Source organism: Mugil cephalus, chromosome 11 (assembly GCF_022458985.1).
Source record: "Mugil cephalus isolate CIBA_MC_2020 chromosome 11, CIBA_Mcephalus_1.1, whole genome shotgun sequence".
In the NCBI taxonomy this organism is placed as follows: Eukaryota; Metazoa; Chordata; class Actinopteri; order Mugiliformes; family Mugilidae; genus Mugil; species Mugil cephalus.
In genome coordinates this window covers 2,363,469-2,391,406 of record NC_061780.1, presented here as the reverse complement: position 1 = coordinate 2,391,406, position 27,938 = coordinate 2,363,469, and the positions used below count along the sequence as shown (strand labels likewise).

The 27,938-nt window shown below is 41.1% G+C and overlaps 1 protein-coding gene across 1 annotated transcript; it reads right to left on the bottom strand.

Annotated features, from left to right (window-relative positions):
• Positions 1–32: 32 nt before the first annotated feature.
• bmper (BMP binding endothelial regulator) lies at positions 33–27,897 on the bottom strand. The gene is made up of 16 exons (XM_047598210.1): positions 27,024–27,897; positions 22,763–22,848; positions 13,732–13,831; positions 10,199–10,281; positions 9,527–9,617; positions 9,029–9,111; positions 8,245–8,344; positions 7,831–7,940; positions 7,581–7,715; positions 7,006–7,110; positions 4,308–4,353; positions 3,359–3,528; positions 2,850–3,051; positions 1,952–2,294; positions 1,653–1,783; positions 33–1,263 (listed from the first exon to the last, which is right to left on the bottom strand). Exons 1-16 carry the CDS (start codon positions 27,130–27,132, stop codon positions 1,082–1,084), a joined length of 2,076 nt encoding a protein of 691 aa, XP_047454166.1. The 5' UTR covers positions 27,133–27,897; the 3' UTR covers positions 33–1,081.
• Between the last annotated feature and the right edge of the window lie 41 nt (positions 27,898–27,938).

Genomic DNA, 27,938 nt, shown 5'->3' with positions numbered 1-27,938 from the left:
TTACTTCAAGGAGTAAAGACGGCAGTCAAAAGTGAACTTTGAGAAAAGATTATATTGCTGGTCTTAAATAATTATCGTCAAGTGAAACATATGCTTACAGGAACACCTTCAGTTTGATACGAACCACAACAACCTGTACATGGAGCATAATACAATACAGTACTTTTTCCCTGCGATGGTGCAACCACTGAGTCACATTTGGGCATTTCTCTTCAAACAGTTAACACAAAAGTACACGACAAATACATAAATAGCTTTTGTTTCCCTTTAAATCATTTATAACGCAATTATATTCATGATTCTGGCTCTTGCTACAACATGTCAGTTGACCCGATATATAAATTAACAACATCAACAACAAATAATAATAATAATAATAATAATTAGAATAATTAGAACAATAATAATATAAAAGCTGTCTGTCTTTCATATAAATCTGGCTAGCTTACAGTATGAAATATTGGAATAGAGATCCCAAGGGCACTTTGATATGATGCATGCGTGGACAGTTCCTCCACTTTGAATCTCGCTATTCCAAATGCAGATGCCCAGTTTCCCACATAAGTTTGCAAGAGGAATTCGGGTTGCCATTTTGGCTCTAACCAGAGTCCTTTGGCCCAGATAGTTTCCTGAGGGTCGATGGCAACCTGTCGAATGTTCCTCAGCTCTGTGAGATGTAAACTCTCCAAATGAGGCTCCTGAGATTCCCCTCTTCTTTCTTCTTCAACGAAATTAGCTCCTCGTGTGGTGGTGACTAATATAGTTACAGCACACAGTGTTGCAAGAGGCACAAGGAAGTCAGAAGCTGAAAGTGGCAAGCACAGTCAGCCTCCCATCTAGCAAGTTTAGCAAGTCTAGCAAGTTTCCTTTCAGTTCATCGCCACAGTCTTTATCTCATGCGTCTCTGCAACGCGCTTCCTCGCGTAAATGTATGGGCCCTGAGTACCTTGCTGCATCTAATCTGTCCACTTGAGCCCCTGTAGTGTCCTCCCAAACTCTTCTTGGCTGTTTTGGCCCCCTAATGTGGATGCTACAGCTGACCCTTCCTAACCAAGCCCCCCTCCCACCAGGGTCACAAGGGTCACCGTCCGGGGCAGGTTGTGGGTTTGATGCAGCGTCCCTGGAACAACACCAGGTTGGCGGGGCAGTGGCAGCCGGCCACACAGGGCTTCTGGCACGGCCCGATCTCATTCCAGTTGTCGCAGGTTTTAGTGCAGCCAGGGCCGCAGGTGTCATACACAGCATCATGTTTACACTGGGTGGCTGATGGAGACCAGATAGAAAGAGAAAGAAGTTTAGCGTATTTTATTTCTGGAATTGACTGTTTCATTTGACTAAGCTCAGAGTACGCAGTATAAAGGGGGAGGGAATTCAAAGCTACATACAGTAGATCCTTTAAAGGTGTGTTTTATTAATGCATCTGGAACTTTGGCAATTTGGAGAGGTTCATTTTCAGTGTATTAAATAGATGTTGCATTATACAGATATTGGTTGTTTCCATTTAGCTTCCCTCACTGCTCCCTCACACTCCCAATTGTTCTGCATTTACCTTGTTCCCCTTTATGCATTCAGAAGCAGTTTTTAGGGGACAGTTTGGCAAAGATTTCACTTTTTCAGTTAAAGACAAGCATCAAAGCAGCAAAATAACTAACCCATACAAACGGAGTCCGGTTTCCAAAGGACAGGCATGCCCTCCCTCTCACAGGCTCGGCTGTAGGCAATGAAGGACTCGCAGTAGCAGTTTTTATGGACTGGACACTCACACATGTCCGTCACACATGACCTACAGAGGGCAGCATTTAGTTTAGGATGAGGTTTGAGCAGGGAATAGATTATATATATATAGCCTGTTAATATATTATATATATTAACAGGCTGATTCAGAACGGATTTAAAATGTCCTTTGATTTAAAATAAATAAATAACATATGCACTTTTTATTCATCATCACCTGTAAAAAGGGCCAAAGTCCACAACACGGTGGCACCTCTGAAACTCCCATGACTTTATCTTCTGGCATTCCCGGTGGGCCCTGAACTTGACTTTGACACTGCCGGGGCACAGAAAGGACGTCGGCCTGCGAGGCGGATGCTGCTGGTTGCAAACCTCATTTCCGTCCACTCGCCACGACTCTGCAAACTCGTCCACGTCGAACTTGAACTGGCCATCACCTCCCATGGTGTCGTCACGCTTGTGACCGTTGTAGTTGCCGCAAAGGCCGCAGAGGCGTCCACGCAGGTGGGGAGCGGCTACAACCTCCACAAAGCTGTCACCATCCCATGTGATTTCCAGACCTGCAGATGGAACAAAATCCAGATTAGATTGGGAGTGATGGTAATTCACTACACATTTTTTTCGATCCGCAAATAAGGTTAGTGCTTTAAACATTCAAAAACTGAAGAAATCTTGCTTTCCTTCTTGACTCGTTTAACCACACATACAGTCCATGGTCGGTTTTCATGAAAACAAAGCTTGGCCAAATGTTTTGACATAATGGGTCATTTTCAGCATCCACTGTGGTCTGATACAGGAGTGCTCAATGACAATACACTTTTAAATTTTAAAGGCAAATTCAAATCAGTACATTCAGCCCTCTTCAATGTGTTTTATTGTTTCCAACTAAATGGTTCAGGTAGCCATTATGCATTCCAGTATTCAACTGTATTGTGCTGTTACAGAGGAAGCTACACCAGCTGCTTACTTATAATAAATACCCACTTATATTGTTATACTTGTTATATTTTAAGTTTAAAATACCTAGGAAATGTAGTGTTACCAAAATGTCGTCCAGCTCTATCTGAGACTAAAGAGAGAGGTGGATATTTAACTTTAAACACAGGGGAGCTGACCTGCGATGGTGGTGAGTTTGAGCAAGTATCCGTCCAGATCGATGTGCACTCCAGGGCCGTGGTAGGGCAGGGCGATGCGGGTACCGTTCCTCCGAACTGTCAGGTGCTGGTGGAGGCTGAGGATCAAACCGCCCAGCCTCACCTCAACAGACTGAGTCCAGGAGAAAGAGCGAGTTCGCCGAGCATCATTCTTCACCAGCACCTGGAGTTAAAACATATTTAAACCCATTACAGCTGCTACTGTGATTATTCCCATAAAAACAAAGCATGACCTGGGTGGGGTTTAGAGAGGGATTATATCACTGTGTGCATATTTTTTGTTAATCAGTGTGTCACAGCTATCCAAAGAATTTGTCCGCTTTTTGTGAAATATACAGTAAATGTTTACATTCTTAGTTAAAATGTGATTAAGTACATCTGAAAAACTAAACCTGACTGTTTTGGGGTACTCTAACTCTGAGTACCAAGTTTCCCTAAATCTCCTTTAAACACTCCAACTGCCACCCTACCGTGAAGCTGGAGTCTGGGCTGTTGACATTGATGGTATTGCCCGGCCCTCCAGAGGGGACACCACCGCAATCACGAGTCAGCACATATTGACAAGTTCCCTGAAAGTTAAAGGTCCTGCCATCGAAGGTGTTGTAGTGAGGGTCGCCAAAGACTGTGCATACACCTGGTTCTGGTAAGGGACAGAGACAAAAACAAAGAAAGATGGAGTAAATGTTGAAATATAGTAAAACACCAGAAGTGGAACAGCAAGAGGCCTCTGTCCATGAACCAAGATCACGAGAGACATCCCAAAGTGTGGTGTTTTAAAAAGGGTGCATGTTGAAACCTGACAGCCGGCAGCAAAAATCTAATTTATGATAAACGCTAAAATATGTGGCAATAATCTGGCTTGCTCAGAAGTGGATGCACGATCTGTGGTGTGGTGAAATGTCTGCCTTACCAACTAAAGCCAAACTCTACATTATGTACAAGTGAGGTTTTTGGAGTATTTGTAATTCTGAAATAGAACATTTACAGTGATTTGGGGGGATTTTTCCCTGCATGTCAAAGCCAAAAGCCTAAGAAAAATGACCCGAGGGCAAACCACAGTCTGGAATGAGGTTCATGAGGAATACTGAGCTGAAGTTACAGAAGCTGGATTTGTTTTGATTGCTTTTAAGGTGGACTACTCATACTGGAGGTTTTGGCTTTTAATTATCTTTCCATATATACTCTACCTAACTGCGAATCAATAATTCAGAAGTGAGCTGCATTAACACAAAACTAAGCTATAAGAAAACTTGCATAAATATATTGAAGATATTTTAAGACTGCTGTAACCTCAAATTATAGGCTTTTCTTTGATTATATAGAGATGAGAAGACACTGCAGTGGGAATCCTGCAGTTCAGTGTGTGGAGGGATTTATAGAAGATGTATGGGGGGGGTGGCTGGAGATGGACTTACTCACTTTCAGTGCAAACTGGACAGCAGCCGGTTCTGTTCAGGATCTTATTCTGCAAGAGTCAAAAACATACATTGTTAGCCTAAGGATTAGCTACATTATGATGAGATGGCAGGATGCCAAACATTCAGTGCAAAACACGTCCAGGGGACAAAATATGTACAAGAATACACATATCATGCATGTGTGTGTATATATATAGACAGATAAATAGATATTAAAAAAATGCTTGATGGGTTTCTTTGAAATAAGGACAAAGAGGCCAGAGATGGGTGAGAAAGTGAGAAAAACAGAAGAGACAGCACATAATGTTATCTTTTGATAGTATTAGATGCACATAGATAAATCAGGGTAAGAATAAAATGTCTGAAAGCTTAAATATTAAATGACACTGCAATAGTTTCTATGTATTTGCACTTAATTTAGTTGTGATGCTAGCATGCACCATGAGATAAAAACAAGCCAACATCTGGGACAACTGGGAATTTGAAAAATATCACTTCCAACATCTTCTGCTCTTCCTACATTTTTATAGGTGGAGAAAAAACAAAGGTAACAGTTCTGTTTTCCTTCTGTCATTCATCCAGACAGAGCAGAAATGACATGGAGGAAAAGTTCACGTTTTGACAAGTTCCCAGTCAAACCAGGACGGCCTCTGAGACACCGATACTCCAACTTCAACCACGGAACTTTGTCTGTGTAATAGGACTCTCTGCATGTGTGTGTGTGTGTGTGGGTGTACAGTATGTGTCAAGTTCCATCACAAGTGCAGATCAGAGGACTCTTTCACACACCTAGTTTACTGTGGCCTCAGGGAAGCCCTTCATTAGCGCACATACTTTTTGTGTTTGTACTTCTACCTTTGTGAGGACCCTCGTTAATATGACACCTTCTTTCTTTCTTAAAAAATTAAATGTCCCAACCCTTACCTCAAACCTTATCTAATTTTAACCTCAATCAATCTGTTGAAAGTCTGGACCTTTCAAATGTCCTCATGTTCCCAAAATTGCTACACCCCCAAAGTCTAAAGCTGAAATTGGTCCCCACAAACATAGATGTAAAAAGCACACACACACACACACACACACACACACACACATACACACACTGCTTTCCCCTGTCCTCCTCACATACAGAGCCACAGCACTCATCTGTCATGCCATACATTCGTTCTCTGTAAACTCCATAGTCCTAACCTCCGCACAAAGGGCACTCTCTCTCTTTGAAGAGGGCTGCCTTTTGACAGGCTGAGAACAAACACACACACACGCACGCACTGTGACACAGATTGGTTTTCAGGGGCCTAAATATAGGGAACCTCTTCTTTGCTGTCATTCAAACGCCAAACAGACAAAAGGCTGCTCGGAGACACACTGTCTCCAAAAAGGACCCACACACTGTCGACCGGCTGCTGACCGCAGCATGACAGCACAGGAGAGTGTGTGTGTGAGTGCATGTATGCTGGGAAGGGTGATGTGGGCTGTGATGACCTTTGTGAGAAAGACAAGTCACATTCATGATAACTTAGGACAGGTGTGCCAGTGTGTTAGAGGCTAGCTTACCTTTACGAATCAACAGAGCTAACAGCTGATTGTGTTCATTTGGTTGAGTATAAACTAATATGCTGTATTTAAACTTGTTACCATAAACAAAGTTGATGTGATGTTTTGTGAGCTGTGATATCTGCACAATACTATTGTGAATGAATGAGGAGCATAAACATGTGTGACAAAACAAGAACATTCAGAACAAATGGCTGAATTGTGAAGTTCGACATAACAACAATGTAGGATCACCAGCACCTCGTCCTGTTATTTTGCTTTGTTGCATGACACAGATCCTTCTCTGTAATGTGTTTACATCTTCAAATACTCCATTAACAGCACATGGAGCGAAACTTTCCCTTTTCGCTTGAGACAAAACTCCACGAAAGTGTGGACCACCTACATGAATGCAGTTGTCCGTCCTGACCACAAACAACAGGTGAGGGCATGTTGTAACCGCTGGAAGCGTGTGAACTTGGACTAACATTGACACCAGCTTTTACTGCGTGACCGCCATCAGCCGGCGGTATGTGAAGAATCCACTCCATCACCAGCCAACCGACAGATGACCTCAGAGAGACCTCTGCGACAGGTGAACGCAGCACAGGCTTTCCTCCTGCCAACAGTTTTACTGTAGGTTTTACTGTAGGCTATTAATCTATCTTAATAACAGGCATCAACTGACCTGAGCTGAACATGAAAAAGAAATCTAAATATTCGAAAAAACAAAAAGCTAAACATCTGTACTGTCCAAACAGATTTTTTATGAATATTTTGGCTTCCGTCGTGTATTTTTATTGACTGCATGACAGAATGTTTGGGGAGACTTGAAAGGCATTACAAGTTTTAGATTAGAAGATGATTATGGGGTATTCAGTGTTTGTTGCTCTGACTGATACTCTACACCCTCTTTTTAAAGTCAAACTGTTGAATTTGAGAGGCAGTTATGGCATCGCCATCGATAAATTACTGCGGTTTCGGGGTTTTTTAGGCGTCACGCATGTGAAGTGAAAATGACAGCGTTAGTCATGGGCTGTAAAGTGTGAGTGTCAGGGAAAGACGAGTTCACATAAAGGGGAGGGACAGAGACAGAGCTGAACAACCACGATATCCTCATGGAAACCCAACAAACAGATGTATGTATGGGCCCTGACACTCACCGATGGGCAGGTGGTGATGGGTACACACTGTTTGGGCCGACATTCGATGTTTCCTTTAACGCAGGCACATAGAGTGCAGTTAACTGATGACCACATGTCTCCTTCCTGTAGGGGAGAAAGTGCACCACAGGATCAAAACACTGATCCATTCATCCGTATATATGTCCGTTCTGTGCATCCATACATGCCTCCATCAACTATTTGGTGATCACTTCATCCACCTTCCATTTATCTGTCATTTTTCCATACCTTCATTTTCCATTTAACCATCCATTATCCATCCATACAACATCGATTCACTCATCCTTACCTCCATCTGCTCACACTCCAATCATCATCATGGATTTGCCCATTAATCCAACAACCCATTAGTCATCTATCCATCTATCCATGCATTCCTCCATCCATATACAGTATCTATCCATTAATCCATACACCACCAATCATCCATATATTTAACCGTAAATGAGTCATTTATCTATACGGTATTGTATGGACATCCATTATTTATCCATGCATCTGTGCATTCTTGTCTCTGTCCATGAATCCATCCAGTATTAACCCTGCCCTCTCACCCTGTAGATCTTGTTGCGGACTCTGCAGTACTTCACTTCCTCCACTTTCACATAGGACAGACACTCCTCACAGCACTGGTTGCCCTGGCAGCTTCCCTGCCGTGAGCACCGTCTCTTGCACACCACTGTGGAATCCTGGGGGATAGAAGGACCAAATACAATAAACCCCAGATTTTGCATTCCCTAAGTTGCAGCATTCTTGTATGTAAAGCACTAGTGGAAGAGACTGTGATAAGTTTGATATCCAGACCTTGCAAGTGCAGGTGGTACAGTTGTCATGTGTGAAGGAAGTGCCATTCTCATAGACGTCACTGTGGAACAGACAGCTTCCTAAGGACAGATCAAACACCTTCCTCTGGCCTGCAGGAGGATAAGAATCAGGCACAAAATAAATAAATAATCATTTTGTTGTGTGTTTATTTTTTACAAACAAATTAGGATTTCTGTCAGGAAATGTGAGCCTTTTATCTACAAAAAAAACAATTGTTTCAATAAAATTGCAAGATGCAGGATTACTGTGAAAGATGGATGAAAAACTAACATAACTAACATGAAACACTATGAGCAAATTTTGGAAAACAGAAATGTTTTCAAACATGTGGAGATTTTACAGGAATTTCCCCACATCATAAATACAAAAAAAGAAATGCTCGCTGGTCTTTACCAAGACATCTGGGGCAGCACTGTCCAGGCGGGGTGTGGCTGAGGTGGGCAGGGCAGGAAAGGACAGGACACACCTCCCTCATGCAGAGAGTTCGGCCTCCCTGAAAGAACCCAGACAGACGACATTAAGTTATGCCCTTTTGTGGGATATTGATCTAATAAAGCTTCATAGATGAATGTGTCCACACATGCTTATATTTAGTAAATTAATTACTAATTACACTGATTACTTTGATTTAATTATCTAATTAACATCTGGCTGGTTGTTTCATTGCTATCACCTGAATGAAAAGGATAGCAGTGATTTATTATTACACATTTAAACAGTTTATTTTTGGATCCGTTGCTCTGACTGTAATTGATCCTGTCCCTGTGTAACGATGCTGCTGGATACTGAATTTCCCACAGGATAAATAAGGTGTCTATCTGTCTCTATCTCGTAAGTCGATAAATCAGCGGGACAAACTTCAGCACCGCTGTGTGTGTGTATATTTGTCAAAAAGCCTTCTGTGCACCCCAGCTAGGTGTCAGCACATTAATGCTGTAATGTGTTTATGGACGTACCTGTAGGGTTTGTTTTTCTAAGGGGGAAAGAGGGAGGGAGAGTAGGACTGGGGGACACAGAAGGGGGGTAACACGGGAGGAAATTAAGCGGAAAAAGCAAGGAAGAGAATGTTTTTCCAGCTAGAAATTTGTGACTCCCAGGAGACTCCAAAACTAACTAATCTACAGGACAGAGCCTCTGCTCAAAGGTGAGAATATAGGCAGTGTGCTTGTATGCTCACAGTGCAGGTACACTTGATGCAGGGTTTTCCTTCTGGACTGAACTCCTCCTTTTCTTTATAAAGACGACCCTCAAAGATACAACCTGCAGAGAGAAATGATTGCTTAGTTCACCTTCATGTTTAGGGACATATTAAAATTAGCTTTAAGTATTTTGTTCAAAAATAAATAAATAAATAAATAAATAAATAAAAATCAACAAACTGACCAATGCACATTTTATGAAAATCATGAAACCTCCTGACAGCAGAATAAATACTCAAACAGTCAGGTTTCCCTAAATAAGACTTAACGGTTAAATAAGACTACGGTAAATGAGCAACTTGTCAATCCATGTCAAAATAAGAGTTGAGTATTTTTTATTATTTCACAAAAAAATAAAACAGTCTAAATACTTCAAAGACACAAGTCAGTTGTTACAAGCTTTTTATTTAGAAGAAATATTTCCCTGATTTACAGCAGGAAGACTGGAGCTGAATTTCCAGAGAAAGCGTACTCACTGGGGCAGGTGGGGCAGCACTTCTTGGGGTGGATTTTGGGGTTCTTGCAGTGGACTACACACTGCACCTCGGCCTCAGTGATGACACCTTCCTGTCACAACCAGGATACAAATCATTTCTTCAGTTTGTGGATCTCTTTAAAAATGTAAATGTTTTCTCATTCACACTGCAGGTGTGCTTCCTTCCTTCTCATCTCATCCTATAGTTTGTTTCTCCATCTTCCCTCCCATCCTTGCTCCAGTCTTACTTATCTGCCTATTTCCTGTCCTCCTTCCTTTCTCCTTCATGCATTTTCTTTCTTTTTTGCTCCCTCCTTTTTTCTTTCATGTCCTTTCCTTACATTTTTTTCTCACATTTCCCTCATTTTCTTCCATTAGTCTTTCTTACTCTTACTCTTTCCCTCCCCTGGCCTTTAATACTACTTTTGATCTCTTTATTCTTCTCTTCCATCCTTCACTCCTTCCTGTATCTCTCTTCTATTCTCGGACCAGCACGCCTGCGTGTTTTTCAGATCAGAGGTCAGAGGTGACGTGTGAGCTGAAACAACACCGTCTGCTTGCTTCACCTCTCATCTGCTGACAGCGTAGCTTGGTCACACACACACACACACACACACACACACACACACACACACACACACACACACACACACACACACACACACACACACACCTGGCAGCGTCTAGTCATGCAGGGTTTGGTGGAGTTGGTCCAGGACACTGAGCTGTTGTAGGATCGCCCATCTAACGTGCAACCTGTGAGAGAGAAACACAGTGATGTGAGACATGCTTCAATGCACATTTTGTTTTCACTGAGGGGCAGGGACATTTTCAGGAACTTCAGCATTTCCATCACAGGGTCTACATTAAAAGGAGGCTTCTCTGCATTGCTGACTATTCGTGGCCAACACCATAACGGTCCAAGACATCTCACAACCAATGGATGACCATTTGTTTCCCCCAAATGCTCTCAGTACTGATGGACTCATTTGCTTAATTTTCTGCTGGGAAAATACATAAATTGCAAACTAAGCACCTTTTCTCAGTCACAGAATTTCTCACTTTTGTAAGTACTTGTACTTAATTCATGTAATTTGTTGAGTCATTAACAAGAGAAAAAACTGAGCAGCAACATTTCTTTTCAGATGTTTGTAACAGTCATTTCTGATGTAAAACAATATGTTATAATCCAAAACACAGCACAGCTCATGCCAGTGAGCATAAACCTCTGGTGCAAATGTTTAAGTTAGATGTATACACAGAAAACAGAGGAACAGAAAGAAAGTGTTTATTCCATGAATGCACTACCGATTGCTTATTTCTTTCCTCACTCACTTGTTGTGCTGCACATAGGACCACTGTACTGGCAGTGGGAGCAGAGATGCTTTTTTAAGTCTTCTGGGGCAGGTCTCAACATCATCCTTCCAAAGCTTTTATTAGTGTAGTACTTAAGTCGAGACCTAATATTTAAATATTTGAGGTTTGTGACTGCAGGGTTTACTCTGAGTATTACAATGTCAAGGCAGTCTCAGAGGTCAGGACCAAGTCATGTCTCATTCTGGAGACTTGAGTCTGACTACAAACATGAACATTTTACTAAATTTGCCGCCAAAAATCAATCAATCTGTCCCTCACTCTGTCTCACAGAGACTCTTAGAAAAACACACTTGGATGTAACAGCTGCTCAGTAGCTCACACCCACAGAGCTGTCAACCATTTTCCTCTCACCACTAAATGAATAGCCTATTCATTTCATCCTATTTACAGTAAGTGGTCTCAGATCAATGTTTAACTTTTTATACAATGAAACCTGATCACACTCATTGATCTTCTTTTCTCTGTGTAAACTAATCCTTCTGATGCTGATTACTACTTTAAGAGGATGTACAGTATGTCAGAATGAAAAAAGGTCAGATTAGAAAGCAAGAGGTCTCACTGAAAACTTGGTATAACTGACTGTTTTTTTGTTTGTTTGTTTTTTTGTTTTTTTGTTGTTTATATCAATGACTATGTTTCCATACCATTAAATGTGCTGGAGATATGACACCTTAATCTACAGCTTAATTTAAAAGATGACCACGACAGATCCAGTTGAGGACCACATCACTTCAGGTTACATTCACCTTGACTAACACAACTGGTTGTTTTGCAACTCCCATGTTTCTGTCCTCCTTGGAAACTCGTCACATCGTCCATCACTGGACGTTTACACAAATATGCACAGAAAGAATTAATTTATTCCAACCAGAGAATAAATTAGTAAAAGCCTCACACCACCCCTCTCAGTGTGACTGAAAATGACCTCTGCTTCAGTTTATCATGGTTGCATGAGGGATTTTTATTCTGACTGGGTTATTTTACTGGTTATTAATGAAATACAGGTTACCATGTAAAGATTTTAGTCTGTGTTTCAAATGGGTTCTGCTCTTTTACAGAAAGATGCAGATGTCCGTAAAGAGATTTAAGTTCCAATATAAATAAAAGCAAGACCATTTACAATTTCCTACCAGTTCTAATGGTAGCAATGTTTATGAAAATGTGAAGACAGTAATATGGTGCTTCCCTCAGAAGCAAATTTGAAAACCTCTGGGGGAAACGGTTTGGACAACAAAATACTGTATGCAAAGATATTTACCCAGTTTTAAAAAGAAGATTTCAATATTTAATGAGGAGCATGAAAAACAATGAAATTAATATTATTTACGGTACATTAGGTACAAATACTAGCATTGGATTATTTCTTTAATACCATTAATGTTTTATTTAATTATTTTTTATTTAAATTAAATCTTGCATCTCCGTCACAGGAAAGCTGACAGAATGAACTTGATTTTTTTCTCTGTAACACTGCTGCATATATAAACTGCTTTATGAAGGCAGTTTTAGAGTGAACCAATAAACTGACGCAGTCTCACTGTGATTCTCTTTAATAGTGTGCATGATTTCATAAAAGCGAGAAAACAGTGATATGTGTGTTTTCCAAGGCAAAGACACAGAGGGGTCCTAAATTTGGTCACAGCAGTTATTTAGTCAACCGCACAATAGAAAACTAACACTGGCTGCCGTGGCGACACGGGGCTTTCCATATCCGAGCTGAGCTGGTTCCACCTCCCTTAATGAAGTGCTGCATCGTAAAACGGCGAACCGCAAACAAAAGGGCTGCGCCCCTGCTGAAAGCTGGAAGGTAGGTGTGTGAGCTTTTATATATCCACAGAGCCACACGGCTTCATGAGTCCAGAAAGAGCGACAACATCCTCCTGAAGGCCAATATAGAAGTGACTGAAGATGCAGTTCCTCTCAAAATTTATGGGACGCGTTAAATTAAATTAAACATTAAATTAAAATACTTCAGAAAAATTCTAAACTATAAACAGAAGTGTGTATATATATATATATATTATTATTATTATTATTATCCATATTATAATATTACAATAATATTATTATCCATACGGAAAAGGAACGAAGATCCACTTTTGCCACTACAATTTCCCTAGAGCTTATGAGATCATATTTTAAATCTTAAATTAGTGTGCCAGTTGAAACAATTTCTCTACCTACCTAATCACTGCTAGTTTTAACAACCTGCTTATTAATATGAATGTTATTAAAACAGGAAAAGAAACGAATGACCAACTCTTTGCATAAACGTTAGCTTGGTCCTTTAAGACATCTGAGCATATCACAAGCAGCCCTGTAGTTGCCCCAATTCAGACCGACAAAGACAGCAGTGGATAGATAAAAACTGTACATCCACAAAAAACGTTTCTGCTTCATATATGTACAGAGTAAGTGTTTCCTGCTGAAGCTCATAGAGTAGTCTAAGAGTGGTCTGTTTGATTAGGTGCAAGCTAGGAAAAAATCCTCTGCAGAAGAGTGTCTGATAGATGATGTCACACCATGCTGGCCGATAACAGCAGATATATTTCTGTGGCCAGTAAACCTGACAGTGAATCCCTCCGGCATCCACACCGCCTCCACACACTTCAGCTGTGAGTTACTGTAAATAACACAGCTTTACTCCTGGTTAGATACAGGGCCTTAAAAGGGCCCCCTCAAGAGTGTACGTTTTGAAAAAGTCTGGTAAGCATGTTGTTCTGGTATTATAGTCCCTGTCCTGCAGCCATCCAACAAACCATTCTAGCTTCAGTATTAAGTAACACACTTTTTTTTGTCTGTATTTGTCTGTCCATTTGTCTGCCTTACCTTTACATCTTTCACAGCAAGCTCCAGTCTGTTTTACCACCAGAGCACAGTCTTCAGAGACCAACGGACACTTCTCCTGTTTACAGTCGGCTTTCCCCTCCTGCACAAGAGAGAATCTGTTAGTGTCATACTTTCCAGCGTCTTAGTGCAACAAAATGTATTCTTTACTTTTATTCATTAGACCTTTTTTTTTTTTTTTTTTTAATTTTCTTTGCATGTTATTTGGGAATTAAATAATTAAAATGCAATAATATCTATAATATATAGTGATATATTTAAAATAAATAGGCTGCATTTTAACCACCACACATTTGGGAATATATCAGCAACAATAAAGGGGGTTATATTTCTGCTGAAGACTAAAGACTGCCATATTCATTTGCCAACAAAGTTACTGAAAGACCCAAATATCTGACTTGGCACTTAGTGAGGACATCTGCACTTCAAATCTCCATGGCCATTCTGTTGTTAAAGGTTTACCATACAAGTTTAACAAACATCATTGTCTAGATTTAATAAAAAATCACATTAGATGACATATTTCTGCCTCACGCATCTGTCAATGTCTGTAAAATGATTTGAGATATTTAAATATATTCTGCAATAACAATTGTTGTATCAAGAATATTTCAGGCTAAAAGCAACAAGCATAGTTCCAGGGTAGAGCTACAGAGGGTTGTACAGCAGCAGTGCTTATGTGTAACTGGAAGTATTAAGTCACAATGTAAACTATTGCATTGTATTTTACTAAGTTAAACTTGATGTTAAAAGAAGCCAAATATATAATAATAATATCTTACTCCATCCAGTAGTTGCTAAAAAAAAAAAGTACTATGCAATCAACTGCATCACAAGTTTGAAGTTTGCAGCTTAAATCTCTAAATAAAAAGTGACCCCGTCTTCACAGTTTAGCTGTGACTTTTCACACCAGCTCCACAATCCTCCGGTCACCTTCAGAAACACTGCACACAGTATCCGTCATCACCGCTAACTGCACCGCGGGACTGGACCAGATCTGCTCTGCCTTAATTCGCCCAGCTTTCACACCCAGCTTTTATTGCAGATTCTATCCACATGCTGCGTTGTGTTTTATTTTACACACTGTGAGGGTTTATAAAGTGGAGGCTGGCAGGTCCCGTGGCACTGCGGCAGGCGTCCCTAACGAGGACAGATCAAAGGAGGGCGAAAATAAATCAGGGTGGTTTAATATAGCTGCAGTGTTCCAACTAAACCCCAACCACACCGAGGACACATGATGTCACAAAAGAAGAGGAGGGAGACGAATAGAGATGGAAAGAAGGACTAGATGAAGTAAAACAAGCAAAAGGAAGAAGGAGGAAAAAAAGGAAAGAACAGAGATAAAGGCCAGAAGTTTGGAAAAGTTGATCCTACAATATAGAGTGAAGTGTGGGATATAAAACCCACATGATCGTCTAACCACAGTAGTATCTAGCAAACCACAGAGGTGACAATTCAGTCACGTGAACAGCACAGAACAGAAAGTAGGTACAAAATTAAACCTGAGACAATGAATGTTGTCTTAATTAATGTCTCAGCTAATTAACTATGTTAGTAGGCTATTGGAGCATCCCCAACAATTGTGTCGGCATTTGGCACAGGATGAAAAAAGTTCATGGCACTCGAAGACACAAGATTAATACAAATAAAATCTAAATCAGAACATTTAGTGTGACAGCGAGATGTCACAAGAATTATTTTGTGGTCACGTTTTAAGCTGTGATGTAGTCACATCAAAGTTACTGAGAATCTGTGAAAATACTAAACCAGTGCTCTAAAAACAGTTGGGTGTATCAGATCAGTGAGCAGGCTATGAAACATGAACATATGAAAAAAAAATAAAAATAAAAATTGTGATTCAAAATGTTTGAAGATGGATTCCAGAGCTTAGTTTTGAGGAGTATACCCATTTATATGTGATATTTGTTTGTATTTGTTCCCCAAACAGACAACTGACAGACAAACAGACAATAACAAATCCTCAAACTACAACATCCTAGCATGTGTAACTCACACAGACTCACACACCCACATCGTCTGTTATATCTATGAGTAAATCCACTTCATCTTCAATCAAACCTTCAATCTTCCTGTTGAAAATCAATGGAACTCAATGAAATTCAATCCTCACGGGAGCTGAATGTGTATAAATGGCCTCCTCTCCTCTAAACCACATCAGAAAAGAAACACGGCGCTTTAAGGCTGCAGTGACAGTTGGGCCAAAAAGCCTCCAAGGTCACGTCCTCCCCTGCCTCTCTTCTGTTATCCATTAGCACAAAGTGGTGTTAGAACATGTGACCCCCACCACCACCACCCTCATTCTCTCAGGGTTAAAGGTCACAACGGGTCACCACGCCTTATAAACACTCGACATACCACCGCGGCACCAAGACTGGTTGACTGGACGACTGTCTGTTGCGGAAAGTGACGACCCCCCAACGAACACACACACACAGGGATAAAGCATCGGAATGCTCGTAAGTGTGTGTGTGTGTGTGTGACAAAGAGAAAGTGATAATTGCTTTGTGTGTCTGTAAGTTTACATGCTACTGTATGATGAAACAAGGAACAAATCACAGTGTAAAATATCAACTTGTTTGACAGCAATCTGGCTCAAGAACTGTCTCCAGAGCTCCGAGTTGAAATTGAGTAATGAGTTTCACTTTATATGGACAAAGTCTGACCAGGACGTTGCATGAAGTTCAGACTCCAATGACGCTGAATCTCAGAGAAAAAAAAAGTGTGTAATCAGATTGCGGAGGCATTTTTAAATTCAATCAGTGCAATTCAATCATTTGCTAACTTAATTAGTGAAGGTCAGCTACAGTAACATTATTGACCTAAAACACATGAACCGCTCAGCATCAGAGAACAAGCAGTCCCCATGTCTAGATATTTATTCTTTGCAGTAAGGAAAGAATAACTGTAAAACCACCAGCAGTGGACGCCACTTCCATTAAGCTGTTTTTGGTGCCAAATATTTCCAATAATGACGCATGTTGTGTAGTTTACTTTAATTTATTTTACCGTTGTATTGACTTGAGAGATTTCAGTGATGCTCTGCAGAGATGTAATTTACTCCTCATCACACTGTTGGACGAACTCATGACAAATCAGTTTTACAAAACTGATAATAATAAAAAATAAATAAATAAAAACAAACACTAAGACAAGATTTTAAAATTTTACATCTTAGACATTTTAATTAGCTGAAGGAATAAAGAATCATCTGTGTGCCAGTAAGGTTGTTCTGCCACTAGGAGGCGACAGTGTTCACTGCTTCTCCTCATCAGGTGATTTTTTTCATCCTTGCTCTTCCTCATATCCTGCCTTTCTTCTGCCCTCATCCAGCACCTTGTCTTTCTTTAATCGGTTTCCTTGTTTACTTTCTTTTTTATTTCCTGTTTCCACTGAACTAGTTGCACTTGCCTAATTATTGTCAAAATCTCCTGAAGCTACTGCAGATTACCTCAGCGTCCTGTAATAGGCCGAGTTGTTTCGTGAAAAGCCAAAGCCTCTTTATTTCCATCCTTCTCCACAGTCATGGTGAAGATTAGAGAGATCAAGTTATTTCAACACAAGAGAAGAGCTCTCAGCTTAAAGGCCCACTTAAGGCCTTGGACTCTAACCCTTTCCAACTTCTCAAACCTTGACGCCCTTTGCCACAGCGACCTCTCCCCTTTCACCTTTCCTCCATAACACTCAGGTCGCAACCCTCGACTGGAGAGCAGGAGCCACAGTAGCTTAGGGACGAGACGGGTGGACGAAGACGCCGATGGGAACCGGTTTCCAAAACAGTTTCAACAGGTCGTCTTTTCTGACCAGAGTTTAACATGATGGTGACGCTCCTATGCCGGTTTTCCTTGAAGAACAGTCACAAGCCAGGCTTATTATAGAAGAGGACAAGGGCCATATAAGGCATATAGCTGGAGCACGATGGCACCCGAATGATTATATAAACATAAAAAATGCATTTCTCTTTTAGTTTTTATTTCTATATGATATCTGACGTGGAAAGTGCACAACATATTCAAGGACCAAAGGAAGTCACTACAATGTCTTTAAAATACTAAAAACAAGTGTGGTCGTAATTTTATTTTGAAACATACATGGAATCCAACATTACTAGTTATTTTCCTTATATATGGAGTGGGAAAAGAGTCAGTGTTGGTTCAGCGTTATCAGGTAGTTATCAGGTAAACCTTGCCCCTCCTGTATTGATCAGCTACTGTTTGAGCTGAGACACTGACAGGAAGCAACCTCTGACCTCCTCCTCAGATCGATCAGGGCTACTGAGTGTAAAACTCCTTAACTACAACGTATACATGTAACTCCGCTGGAATGTTTTTTTGATCAATTAAAGGGCCGCTGGGACTTCTGACCTCTGACCTCCTTAACGTTGGTGCTTGGAATGTTGGGATAAAAGGTTTGTTCTGATTGCTCTCCTTGTTTTCTTTCTGATCTGACTTTATTTAAAAAAGCTTCAAACCCAACAAAGCTCTCAAACATTTTAGAGAAATCATTACTGGCATCATTAAGCCTCAACATTTGTCTTCTTCTTCTTTCTTTTTTTTTTAACAATGTTGTATTTACACTGATGTGTCAGGGGAGATTTATTTTCCTTCTCACATAACGGTTTCTAATCAGCATGTGCAGCACAAATATACAGAGTCTCATTTTCCTGTTCTGATTTGCATCACCCACCCTGGATATTTATTTGGTGATGGAGTGAAAAGTAAAAACTGATGTGAAAATCATCATAGACAGAGCATTCAGTGAAAATGCAGTTTCAGTATTTAATCCCAAATTTAAAAAATGCTCTATAATATCTGTGCATATTAGTGAGCGATAATGTAGCAGGGCAGGTATGAGCTCTGGTTGCACTATAGTTAGGGTTAGACAACTTCACATTTGGTAATGGTAAGAGACAAAAAGTATAATTGGTTAGGCTGAGCTCATCTGGTGCAGTCACCTGTGTCAGAACACCTCTTCTAACACTTAGATACACAATGCAACAGATTCTGCTTATAAAACCCTGTCTGGTGAATATTCTATGCTCAGTAATAGTTCTATATTGTGCAAAGTTTGCCACAAGTTGTGTATTTTCCTAACGGCATTTTCCAATGAGTTCCTGTGCAGTATACCAATGTTAGTCTGGTTTTAGGCGCATTCTTTGAAAATGTATACAACTCATTCAGAATCAGCATCTTAGTTGTTTTTATTGTTAGCGCGGTGTGCAACACACAGCCTCTTTATGGAACAAACCAGCATGAAACTGATTACAAGGCTGGGGCAGAGATGCACGGCCAAACAAAAATCTCAAGTTCTTGACCGGAAGGAGAAACATGCCAGCGTTGTGTAAATATTGCAACTCTGTCATTTTCCAGAAGGTGGTTGAAGTAATGAAAGCTGGAGGCTGTGTTTACGTAGCCAAAATACAGCACCAGTGGAAAACTTTGGAAAAAAATTGTACTGCATGTAAACAGGAATATTAGTGGAAAATGTACTTTCATCAGCCATGTAAACACCTTAGTAGGAAAACTGCCTTTTTTTTCTTTTTTTTCAAATAAAGATAAAGCATTTGGGTGTCATTTGTGATGTCAACAACCATTATAAGTCTTTGAGAAGATTGTCTGGGGTGTCCTGATTGTTACTAACCAATATGGTATCAGTGCTATCCATGGTCTTTCATTGTGAGCTGAGAGATCAGCCAAAGTCAAATGTCCTCCAACAACAATGAGTCGAGAATGTAGTCACACAATGCTGAGAGACATAAACAGCAGGCACTTCCTGGTTTTGGTGGATGAGAGAGAAAATTGTAACTACAACAAGTGATAGAGTGGAAAACGAGAGGGAGCCAATCTGAGCGTGAGGGAGGAGAGGAAGAGCCGATGAGAGAGTGGAAAAAGACATGGAGATGGACAGACAGATAGACGGGGACGATGAAGAGCGCGACGGAGATGGGCTGACTCCCTCTGAGATAACAGATCGTCATGGCGACCTGCCTGTCAGTCAGTCTGTCAGCCACATCCACTACTGGCCCCATTACAGCGCTCTGCCTCACCCGGACACACACAATGGATCTTCTGTGTGTGTGTCCGTACCCACAGGGCCATTAGCAGGTACTCTGGACCAGCTAAGGAGCCAATAACCCACCCCACCCCTCTTACTCTTCCATGTATGAGTGACACTGGAGCCCTGATGGCTCACCAACCCCCTAAAGACAGCACAGGGACACAGAACTCTTTCTGAGAATACGTTCACATACGAGGCCTCATTGTTTTCTGTTTATTCTGCTTATCACCAAAAAATACTCACTCAGAGCGATACAGAGTTTATACAAACACACTGGATTAGTCTGACGTTGGACTGGATTTTATGGTGCCACACATCAAAAAAGGTGTTTTGTTTTCTGCCACATGAGGAAATTGTTCATCAGAGTTTAGAGCAAACATGGATTCTTTGGTGTCAAGGAAAGCTCAGCTCAAATGGCTGAATGGCTAAATGCTGAGATATTTCTCCAACTAAACCTTCAGGTTTTATCTGGAAGGTGAAACATTGATCTGGTGTCCAACTATAAACTCCCCTGTTGTCAATACACAATGCATGTTTCTCATATTTCAACAAATAAACTCATCATCATATGAAACCAGCAGAGAAATCTTTTAATCAGTTTGTACCCGCGTTGACATGCACCCTACATTTTACCAGGAATACAATATGATATCTGAATGATACCAGAAGCAAAAAATAAAGAAAAAGAAAAACAAAACTGATGTGAGGTTTTAAAATGTTTTAGGAGATAAACAAAGGCCAAATTCAATAAAGGCAGAGCTCTCAATGTATGTAAGTTTATGAGTGTGTGTATGCAGGGTGGGGGAGATGTGTGTGTGTCTGTAGAGGGGGTTAAAATAGAGATGAAAGGGCGGCCATTGCCTGCTGATGACTGATAGCATTCAGCAGGGCTTTGGCTGATGTCGGCCTGATAACACAGAGGACGGCTCAGTCAGTCTTCAGGCAAAGGGCAACTTCAGAGCAGCCCATCAGGAGCCAAGGAAACATCCGATCATAAGCTGAGTTCAATATGGGTGTAATTATTGGGATTTGAAACCCACTTTCTGGTAGCAGAAGGGCTTTGTCCATACATGTAACAGTCATCCTGACGTGATGTAAGAGTTAGTCTGAAACAAATAGGTTGGAATGTAAGCTTGTTGTGTATTTCACTATTTTTACTCACTTTTCATGTTAACAACACAACAGTGCCTTTACAAGGAAATTGTCCACCATTGCATTCTCACTTCAAATACATACAAAAGACATCAGGGAAGCAGTACTGCTTCATATGAGTCATACATTCACTGAGATCCATTGCACATTGCACATTCCACATATCACCAAAAAGCCATCCAGTATTTTATGTTTTGCTATTTAAACAGAGATAAAGTGTAACGTTTTGATTGGTGAGGTTTAGAACCAGAACCAGGTGGAGAATCTTGAAAAAGTGACAAACTACAAGCTGCCGTTGTAGCTTCACATCTAAACAAGTGAGGTATAAATCTACCATTGAAGACAGGAAAGTAGAGCATTTTAGGAAAGCAGTCCTTTAAAGGGTGCACCTAAAGTGTAAAGGGGCACACAAGCAGGAGAAGACCATTACATTTCATTTAATTCAGCATGTTGTAGTAATGACCTTTAGTAATGGGAAGTGGGCAGGTACCAAAATGAGTTTATCTATGTGACACCATAACATTGACAACCCATGAGACATATGGAGTACCCCAAACATTTTCCATGCAAAAATACTGTCCATAACTTTAGTTCCTACCACCAAAGTCACCATGCTGGTAGCTGGCTTGGAGGGTCAGCTGAACCCAGATGGAGCAGTGATGGAGAACTCCAGTGGAGATGACCTTTACAAATACAGAGTGGTGATAGCATCTATCCTAGTGCATACAGTAGCAATATTTTAAGTCCTGCTTGTTTCATGGAAACATTTTGGGTGGGAATTTTTAATACATGTAATATTGAGGGGGATTACCGTGGCAACTACCAGCAACAAAGCGATGGGTGATGAGAGAATTAATTTATATCTGAACAGAGCTTCATACAGCACAGAATGACAAAACTGTAGAGCACAGATATTGTTATATTCCTGCCGTCCAAACAGGAACAAGCATTTTGGTGAGTATATATATAAGGAATTCAGTGTATAGAATACGCATGGAAGAAGTAGACAAACACACATATCAGCATAATCTTGTGCACACAGCACACACGACTCAGGTTAACGCTTGCCTGTTTCCTCCACGATGAAATGCTGGCCACATGACTCCTTTTAACAACTAGAACTTCTTGTTCAGCCAATGTCAAAGCGATGACACAGAAAAGCCTCGCTGGTCCATTCTCATCCTTTAAAACAAAGACCTCTACAGCAGTAAAGACGTGGAGGAGGGGGGTCAGGGGTCAAAGAGCACATGTTCCAGGAAAGAGCTGTCCCCTAATGTTTTGTAGGCTGGTTTTAACAGTCAAGCGAAGCCAAGACAGCGTGACGACAGGCATGTCTGTTAAAACAAACAATCCCCACTTCATGTTTCACTACAGGTTTGCTGTAAATCCTTAGAAAATAGTAAAAATTGTCAATATCAGTGCTTTCCTGTACTCACGCTTGCAAAAGCAATCAAATAAAACAAGCAGCACCTCACGTCTAAACCTGAAATCCCAAAACAGCTAAAAACTTTGCACTGAGAAGTGTTACAAATCTTTCACAACCTTCTGATAAGAGGCCCCGCGCAAAACTGACTTGTCAGCTTCACAAATATTACTATCAGTGCTTGAAGAGGTCATTTTATCCAGTCAGTCCGAATGGAAAACCTGAGGCAGCAATTACAAGTCAAGGTGCTGAGAGCAAACAGCGAGCGCCCGAGGCTTTTAACTGCAGCTGATAACTCAATGTCACGGGACAAGCTGCAGCCTGGCCAGTGTAGTGACGATGAAGAAGTGAAGTAGTTCTCACCAGACAGACGCAGGTGATGCAGGGGTTGTCGGTGATGTTGGGGATGTGGAGGACCTCTCCTTCATTTTCACAGCTGGCCTCTGTACCTGAGGAGCACAGGAGGAAGATGAGAGGCAGGTTGAGAGAAACAGGTCTGGACTTTTGTCTCAGACCAACCCACCTGACCTATACAATCAACTCTCAGTAATAGGTGATGTTACTCAGGGTCAATTAAGACCAGGCCATGAGGAGTGTCCTGTACAATTAAGCTGTTTTTTTTTGTTTGTTTGTTTCTTTCTTTTTTTAAATTTTGCTATTGTGATTGAACTTTCTTCTGTTTGTCTTTCTTTAGTCCCACTTGTCTATCCAGGCACAATGTGAAATTCAAAGCCAGGTCTTAAAACATGAGTCAGCCAGTTTGTTACGAGTGCAAATGTAATGTGAACCAGCAACAGGAAACAACCCCAAACACATGGGTTTATGAGTAGAAACAGACAGATGTCAACATCTCAGTGCCAGCCTTTCGTCCTGCTTGGAAAAAAAAGGCGGTCCAGACAGATTCTCAGTGATTTGCTCAAGATCACTTTATTGATCCGTGGTTCGTTCACGCATCAGATTTGTCGTGACTCCCTAAAATAAAAACTTCCTTCTAAGATCTCACTAACTGACAGGAGTGGAATCATTGGAGATGAAGGTAAATCTGAGGGTCAAACTGCTTCCTGATTCTAATTGTGATATCCTGACAGTTTCGCCATCAGGATCATTTAATGTTCATCCAAACACACAACCCAGGGTTTGGAAGCACATGTTGTAATCACAAAATAAAAGCGTATGAACATATTTGAGCAGCATGTGCTTGCTCTTATCAGTAGTTTGTGGCCTCTGACTCTTGTTCCGAAGACTGTTGGGTTTGTTGTTGTTTTGATTCAGGAGCTGGCCCTCCACTAAGCCCCCTCCATGTTCTGCAGCCATGTGCATGGGACGCATTTTAGGCTAATATTCAGCCTTTTAAGTGTTTGGAGGGCTGTTATGTTTTTCTAAACACTTGTCATTCCCACCCTATCCCATTCCTATCAAGCCCATTGGAAAACTGATTCAGTGCTTGGATCGCACAGCAGCCTGTATTTATGTGCTCAAATGTATACCAGGCCAGCTATCTTGCTTACTGCCTGCCAATCAATGTCCAAAAGCAAGAAGATCAGCAATTAGTTTGTGGGCTTAGAGATTATGTTACAATAACCTAGTTTACTGTGGAGTATATCTTTCCACTGTGTGAAAGCCTGTCCAAATTAAGCCACTGTTAGCAGCGCTTAATTAAATTTGGGAAGTTTCTACTGCAGCGACTCAACCATTAGCTGAGATAACGTTACATTTGCCAAATCAGCTACCGCATTCATTTCAAAAATGAAACAAACTGTTAAATAGATGCAGTCAGATAGAAAATGTTCATCACTGTCTTGAAATTTATTAGGACTAGGCATGCATCCTGCAGTCGTGTTAGCTTGAGCTTAGGTCTATCTTAGGTCTATTTTTTAATTTAAAGGAAGTCACTTGGATGTCAACGGTGGCTAGGTAGGACCCACTGATTCCAAAATTAGTCACTGAGTCACTGCCACTGCTATCAGTCCAAATAACATTCATGCAGTGGAAGAATAAAAATATTTAAAGGTGGAGAATCAGGAACTATACATTAGAATATGCTCTACAACAATTAATAGATCCTTATTGTGGCAAGTTTAGCCGCCTGTTTTTGTCCCTCTGAGTTCAGCAGTAAACTAGCCTGAGGATTCGGGTAGAGCAGACAAACTCTGCCGACTCCACCACCACTGTAAAATTTACAACCTTCGGGTGTAATTAAACTGGCAGGGCTGTAAGTGTTTGGGGGGGGGGGGCTATGAGGCCCTGCTGTGTTAGCCTTATATCAAACCTCTAGCCTCGTCTGCAAGAAAAGACAACAGTCTGAACCTAGTGAAAGCAAAACGACAAAACAGGTCAGATGAAATAGGAAGTTGGAGAATGAAGGGCTGGAGCTCAACAAACTAGACTTCAAACTATGACCACTCTTCAGTTACAAGTCTCTCTCTGAAACGATCCAAGTAAACATATTGTACATTCTTACTTTCCAATGTCAGACAAAAAATAACACTCCTTTACCAAAGTAAAACTTGCAATGCAACAAAAATACTCAATTACAAACAAGAATCAAAGTGAGAGTATACTAATGCATAAAAGCAATGTATGTACCTGTCGAATAGGTGTGGTGGAGTGAAGTACAATACAGCATCTCAAGCATTAAAGGAAAGGACAAATATTTCAGAATCTGTTTTTAAATATAAAAATGAAGAAATATCTTAAATCAATTTATATATTTAAGACTTATGAAGGATGAAGGATTGGAGACATTCAGAACTTAATTCGGTTTGCCTTACCAGCATTAAATAGTAACTCATTTCAAATTCATAGCCCAACTAATTTGTGAAATCTAGGAGTTTCTGGTGGAAACACACTAAATTACTTCTGTTCAGGATTTCCTTTAGGGATCATTTCTTTTCCGAGTTCATCTAGGGCTCAGCGATGAACAACTCAGTGGTGTCGTTCAGATTCAAAGCCTACAGAGAGAGTCCTGCTGATGTTCGTGAATACTGTAGACACAATCCCATAGCCAACAGCATGACCTCTGTGAACACTGCACATTCAGCTGTTTGACTATTAGGTCTCAAAGTGGACAATAGACAGATACACAGCATATCGGGGATGCCAGGTGGAGGAATCTGATCTGCCAGGATCATAACGATCCAGTCTCTCCAGCTGATACACAGAGGTTGCTGGTTCATCTGTAACCCGACTCATGTCAAACAGATACACATGTTTGACCATCTGGTACAGGTTTTGCCATACCAGAGCCCCCCATCCAATTCCCATCTTTCTGTGTTTGCTTGAGGGGAAAAAAGACATCAGCCAAGAGAGGGGAACCCCTCCAAATCAGAATAATTCTTATCAGTTGAAGCGGATGTGCATAAGGTTGTTTCTGTCTTTTCTCATGAGGAAGTCTGTATTAGTGTTAAAAGCTGAACAGAAAGTGAAACCTCTGTTCTGAATCAGGCCTCCTGGATATTTCATGAAATTCAACTACTGTCGTCATGGAAACACTGAAGGTACATAAACCGAATAAATAACAATAATCAAATGTACTAAATCTAATGGACTCCTGACAGAGTCTGGTCAAGTCCTGTCCCTCACACTGCTGTTTACCCACTGATAAGACCAGTCTGCCACAGCTACGCAGGCTGGGAGCACCACCACATGCACCTTTCATTCACTCTATTATTCTTATTCCTCAACGGCGCTGCAAGGCAAACAACTGATATCCTATGATGCAATGTGGCTGTCAGAGGGGGAGCAAGCCGGAGAGACGGAGCGCGCTCAGACGGAGGCAGGAGAGGACAGAGCGGCTGTTAAATTAGAGCTGGTTAAGGAAAGTGATTTACACGTTACAGCCTGCGTTTAACTAAAAAAGTGGGTTAATTATATCCCTAAGTGGCACAAACAACAATTTGAGTGAAGATTACTTATAATTTTGCGCAGGCCCTTTCATCCTCAAGATTCGGATCCTCGCGTAATTTCCTTAAATTTGATATAAATTACTTTGCCATTGACTCGTGTCATCGTGTGATATATGCCAGGCCGAAAACGACTTTCTGCAAATGACAAGTTCTGCTGCAAAGAACAAGCGCACCAGGGTGGATTTTGGTTGATTTTTTATTTCCACAGCTTCAAATAGAACAGAAGCGGAGCAATTCCCCGCTGGGTGGTAGAGAGAGGGTGACCCGGGTGAAGTGCAGCACGAACTCCCGCACTGAAGATTAACGACGCCTCGTACAAGAAAGTTCAATAACAGCCGGCCACATTTTAATAATAAGTAAGATAAATATATTTATGTAAAAGAACAATTTTGGTGATGTATAATAAAATAGTTTTTAGAACGCACGAGTGACATTGTGAAAGGTACTTTTACAGCATACTAATTTTTGCTTTCTGGTGATCATTATTAGTATTAACTGGAGGTTTTAGAGGTTCCCTTCATTCCACCACCACATTAATCAGAAATAAAGAAGCTGAAGTGACTTTGGTTTTGATGCGCTCCTCCTATAGCTGAGTAAAAACAGGGTGAATGAGAAGAGGCAGCAACAGCAGACTAAATAACCGGGGGTTTGGGTAGATTTTTACGCACGGTGGGTGCTGCATGTGTTATTATGAAGCCATATGATCCCTTTAATCTTACCTGTAATTAGCGGAGAGGAAGACCGGGGCGTTTGGAGTAGCAACAGAAACCAGAAGAAAACCCTACAGGTGGACCAGGATGGTGGGTTTAAGCACCAGAGCAACATCATCGGATTCACTCCAAGGAAAAAAAAAATATATATATAAAAGACTTTGATGAAAAAGAACAAATAAATAGACAGACCCCAATCCAAAGGGAACAAGATCGTGTAAAGAAGATCCACAGTCAGCGTTTATCACGCAAATCTCTCGTCTGTACTGCAGCCAGGAGAAGAAAGCTCATCAGTTTGCGAGTTTGCGCTGAAATGCAAAGCGGCAATCAGCCAGACGCGCAGTGATTACAGCGGCATTAAAATGACAAAGACGCGCCGGCAGGTTGGAGACAGCCGGGCTGCACATGTCCTGCGCAGAAATCAAGAGTCTGGAGTAATTAGAAAAGAAAAGTAAATCAGTCCCAAGTCCTGCAGATATGAGGATCCCGAAAACAGCAATCGGGGATTTGGATTTTCTGTCTTCTCAGGCTGTCATGGAGTCCAAAACCAGTGTCTGAGGTGAATGGATGTCTTACAAAGGTGCCCGTTAATATTGATAAAAGCTGTAAAATTTAAACTAGACTCCGCGCAGACAAGTCAGCCAATCAGTTCAAGACTTTTCAAGCGGCAGACTGGCCTCAGTCTGCGCTCCGGATACAAAAGTCCTTTGGCACATGGATGCTCGATGCCGACTGTCCTGGAAGGAGGAGTGGACTGCTGCCTCTTTCTCTCTCTCTCTGGCCAGTGTAAAAAGTCGAGTTACTTCGCCTTCTCCTCCACTGGTATTAAAGCGGACCTCTGGTGTCGGAGCGCACCACGGAGCCAGAAAGTCCTGCCTCCTCTGTGAAACACGGGACCTCCTCCTGCCTCCTAAACTCCTATGA

Bases quoted from the DNA above. Each gene is read 5' to 3' on its own strand.
- bmper (XM_047598210.1), bottom strand. From the start codon at position 27,132: ATGATGTTGCTCTGGTGCTTAAACCCACCATCCTGGTCCACCTGTAGG. The intron at 9,618-10,198 runs GTGTGTGTGTGT...TGGTTGTGACAG, and splicing joins GCATGACTAGACGCTGCCAG to GAAGGTGTCATCACTGAGGC. The intron at 7,941-8,244 runs GTAAAGACCAGC...ATCCTCCTGCAG, and splicing joins GTGCTGCCCCAGATGTCTTG to GCCAGAGGAAGGTGTTTGAT.